The sequence below is a fragment of the Phodopus roborovskii genome, unplaced genomic scaffold, assembly GCF_943737965.1.
Source record: "Phodopus roborovskii unplaced genomic scaffold, PHOROB, whole genome shotgun sequence".
NCBI lineage: Eukaryota > Metazoa > Chordata > Mammalia > Rodentia > Cricetidae > Phodopus > Phodopus roborovskii.
Window position 1 is genome coordinate 10,679,222 of NW_026126434.1, and position 3,837 is coordinate 10,683,058.

At 46.8% G+C, this 3,837-nt stretch overlaps 1 protein-coding gene across 1 annotated transcript; it reads left to right on the forward strand.

The window, feature by feature from the left end:
• Positions 1-665: 665 nt before the first annotated feature.
• On the forward strand, positions 666-1,627 carry Atoh7 (atonal bHLH transcription factor 7). The gene has a single exon (XM_051186549.1). The coding sequence runs from the start codon at positions 912-914 to the stop codon at positions 1,362-1,364; it is 453 nt and encodes a 150-aa protein (XP_051042506.1). The 5' UTR covers positions 666-911; the 3' UTR covers positions 1,365-1,627.
• The last annotated feature ends 2,210 nt before the right edge of the window (positions 1,628-3,837 follow it).

Here is a 3,837-nt window from a genome sequence, read left to right on the forward strand (position 1 = left end):
ATGGAAATTATTTGCCGAGTCCCATTCCAGGTCTGCAATAACATTAGGACTTCCCAATTTGTCTGAATTGATTTAGTAAATTAAGTGAAAGTGTTAATATTTTAGAATGTAAAATTGCCACTTCTCAGCAAAGCAAAACCTAACAATGTCAAAATCAACGTCTTCACTCCATTGTTTTCTACTTAATCATTTAAAAACCTGGGCTTTGTTTTTAATATGTAAGCTGCCCGCTGGTATGGGAAAAGATGGACCACGCTCTCCCCTCCACCCCCACCTTGTTATTCTATTGGGGACAGCCAGGCCAGGCCACTCCAGATGGTGCGTTAGTTAGTGCTGGACATTGCTTTGGAGAAACTTGAACAGACGAAGGCAGTAATGTTAGGATTTTGCTGTGCGTCTCCCTTCCTCCCCCCCCCCCCCCGCAGTTCCCAGGGTAGGAAGGTGCTGAGATGGAATCGGAGGGACGCCCGCCCACCTGCCACCACCTGTTCCCTCTTTGAGCCCTGGGCTATAAATTCTCCTCCCTCACCGCTTCACCCAGTCCTCTCCAACATTTAGACATCTACTGCGGGCGGTCCTGACCTAGCTGAGTTCCTTCGAAGATTTCATCACCCCGAAAAGCAGTCTCAGGCTTTCCCAGATAATTGGCAGGGCCTTCTTCCCCTCATCCACAGAACCACCCGCAGCAAACTGCAAGGAAGTTTCCTCCTTGTTCAACTTCACGTGGTTGTGGGGGAAAATGACTTTTCCCTGAGCATCCCTTCCAGCTGCATCTGGGGAAGGGAAGAGACATCAGCCGGACAGAAGCCAGGGTCCCCCACTGCCCACTGTACACTGACTGACTGACTGCACGTGAGTCACCCCGGCTGTGACTTATTCACTCCCCGGAGCCACGCAGATCCGCAGCGTGGATGAAGTCGGCCTGCAAACCACACGGCTCTCCGGCGGGAGCGCGCGGCGCGCCTCCGTGCGCCGGTGCAGCCGAGCGCGCAGCGGTCTCGTGCACGGCGCCCGGGCGGCTGGAGAGCGCGGCGCGCAGGCGCCTGGCGGCCAACGCGCGCGAGCGGCGCCGCATGCAAGGGCTGAACACCGCGTTCGACCGGCTGCGCCGGGTGGTGCCGCAGTGGGGCCAGGACAAGAAGCTGTCCAAGTACGAGACGCTGCAGATGGCGCTCAGCTACATCGTGGCGCTCACGCGCATCCTGGCCGAGGCCGAGCGGGACTGGGTGGGGTTGCACTGCGAGCAGCGGGGTCGAGACCACCCCTACCTTCCCTTTCCCGGTGCCAGGCTTCAGGCTGAGTCCGAGCCCTATGGCCAGAGGCTCTTCGGCTTCCAGCCCGAGCCCTTCCCCATGGCCAGCTAAGCCGCACGGTGTTTAGGGTGGCCTGCGAGTCTTAGGAAGAAAATCAGTCACCTTTGCGGTTAATTTCCTTCGCCTTTGAGACCGTAGATGAAATAGTTTCGTTGCTCTCCTTCCTTCATTTTTCTTGTGTTTTCTAGATTTCATGAATGGACATTGTGAATGACTTTGGGCTGCTATGAAAATAATGCCCTACCACTTTAAGCTTAGTACCTGGGGCTGGGGTCTATCTGAGTTGGTAGAATACTTGTCTAGCCTGTACAAAGCCATGGGCTCGTGCCCCAACACCTCACAGGCAGAAGGCTGGTGATCATGCCTATAATCCTAGCATCATTTGGGAGGGAGAGGAAAATAAATGGGACCCTGTCTCAAGGAAAAGAATTCCTTTATTGATCAAAATTGGATTGCATTGGGCTGGTATTGAGTCATCGGACAAAGCGCTACCTTCTTAAACTCTGCAAGTTTGTTCTGATTGGGTGGAGTTATATTAGGTGTCTTGTGTGTGTTCAGAGCAGCTACCTTGTCATGGAAGTGCATTTATGTTCCGAATACTGTGTGTGCATGCAGCAGGTGGAGTCAGACTTTTATTTTCCGGGGGGAGGGGCCTGGTAGAGTACTTGGACATGAGCGCTCTGTATTTTTTTAACTATGTACACATTGAAATATAGATTTTGTAAAATACAACTACTGTGTGTTTGAAACTTACATATTTACTAGTTTTCTGGGTGGGGTGATGCTGAGTGCTTCCCCGATATAGACAGGGAGTGTTTTATCCCACTACATCTGGTGTACTGGCTCACTTTATAATCCCAGCTGTCCCAGAAGCTGAGGCAAGAGAATCACCATGGGTAATATTAAACTAAACTAAAATAACATGCAGCTTTCAGGTACTAAGAATTAAGAATTCACTATTTTAGTTTCCTTACTAAGCCAGTTTCTGAACTTCCTTACAAGTACCCAGACATACTCATTCCAACATCCATACACATAATTTGTACACATCCACTGAGGCTTTTACACGGAGAAGAATGTCTATTTCTGTAACAACGGAAAAATTAATGTTGCTTGTGGAGGTTCTTTATTTTTCATTAGTACAGTTTGAACAATGAAGGCGTAATTGCCATGATGGCTAGTCAAAAGATCGAGCAACGCACATGAAATTGATTTGAATTGCTTTCACAAGTTTGATTAGCCATGAACCAACGCTTCGTGTAGAGTGGCTGTGGCCAACGGCATTCATGAATCTGGTTGATAAGATGTGTAGAGCTAGGAAAAGCAGGACACTGAAGTTACCCATGCACTTGGAACTTATCACAGACCAAACAACAGCCCAGAAAGCTTTTAGATGATGGGTTCCAAAGCCCAACTACCAACGCAGCCTTGTGTATTAGATAAATCTATAGGACATTGCCATCAAAATTCTTTTCTTAGCATGACCTGGGGATATAGCCCAGTTGATAGAGTGCGTGCCTAGCCTGGCCCTGAATTTTATTCTCAGTGTGGTATGAAGTTCCTAGAAGGTGGGGGCAGGAGGGTCAGGCTACTTGGTGAGTTTGAGACCAACTTCTGCTACATGAGACTCTGTCTTTACATAAATAAATATTTTTGGTTGTGAGCCATCTCTCCAGCCCTCTACAAATAAATAAATCCATTGAGGCAACATGTGTATCTTTAAAAAAAAGTCTGGTTATTGTGGGCCCCACTGAAGACTGTTGTAGAGTCCCTTTCATCTGCTGCTTGTTAGGAAGACTCCAGTGGTAGCTCAGGACTTTGATTCTTCACTGCAGATTGTGGAGCAAAATGCTTAACCTCTTGACGGGCACTCATGCACACACATACACTGCATTTTAAAATCAATATTCTCATATTATTGGTCACTGGATAATCTTTATTTCACTGTTTTTCGAACAGCTACAGCACTTTTTTCTACTATCCACATCTGAAAATAATATTCTTTAAAAAAAAAATCAATTGCCTTCTTGTATGACAACTTGGCATATAGGCTCCCAAAGGGCACTGGACAGTTAAACCAACAACCTTTGATGGTGGGTCTCTAAAGCACCCCCCATAATATTTGCTTATATTTATTGCATCTCGGGAAAGGCTGAAGTATTGTGTATTGTGCCTATTTAGCAGTTAAAGACAGAGGCAGGCAGATCTCTATGATTTAGAGGTCAATCTGGTCTACAGAGTGAGTTCTAGGACACCCAGGGCTACACAGAGAAACCCTATCTTTGAAAGCCAAAAACCAAGAACTAAAAATCAAAACCAAACAAAACCAAAACAACACACACATACCAAGAAAAAAATTTTAAAAATGTAGCCAGGTATGGTGCCCTGTAATCCCAGCACTTAGAAGGCTAGACTCAGGCATGAAGATTTAGAGTTTAAGGCCAGCATGTAGTAATTAGTGAGAACTGAGTCAGCCTGAGCTACAGAGCAAGATTGTTTCAAAAATAAAATAAAACAAAATGTA

Bases quoted from the DNA above. Each gene is read 5' to 3' on its own strand.
- Atoh7 (XM_051186549.1), top strand. From the start codon at position 912: ATGAAGTCGGCCTGCAAACCACACGGCTCTCCGGCGGGAGCGCGCGGC.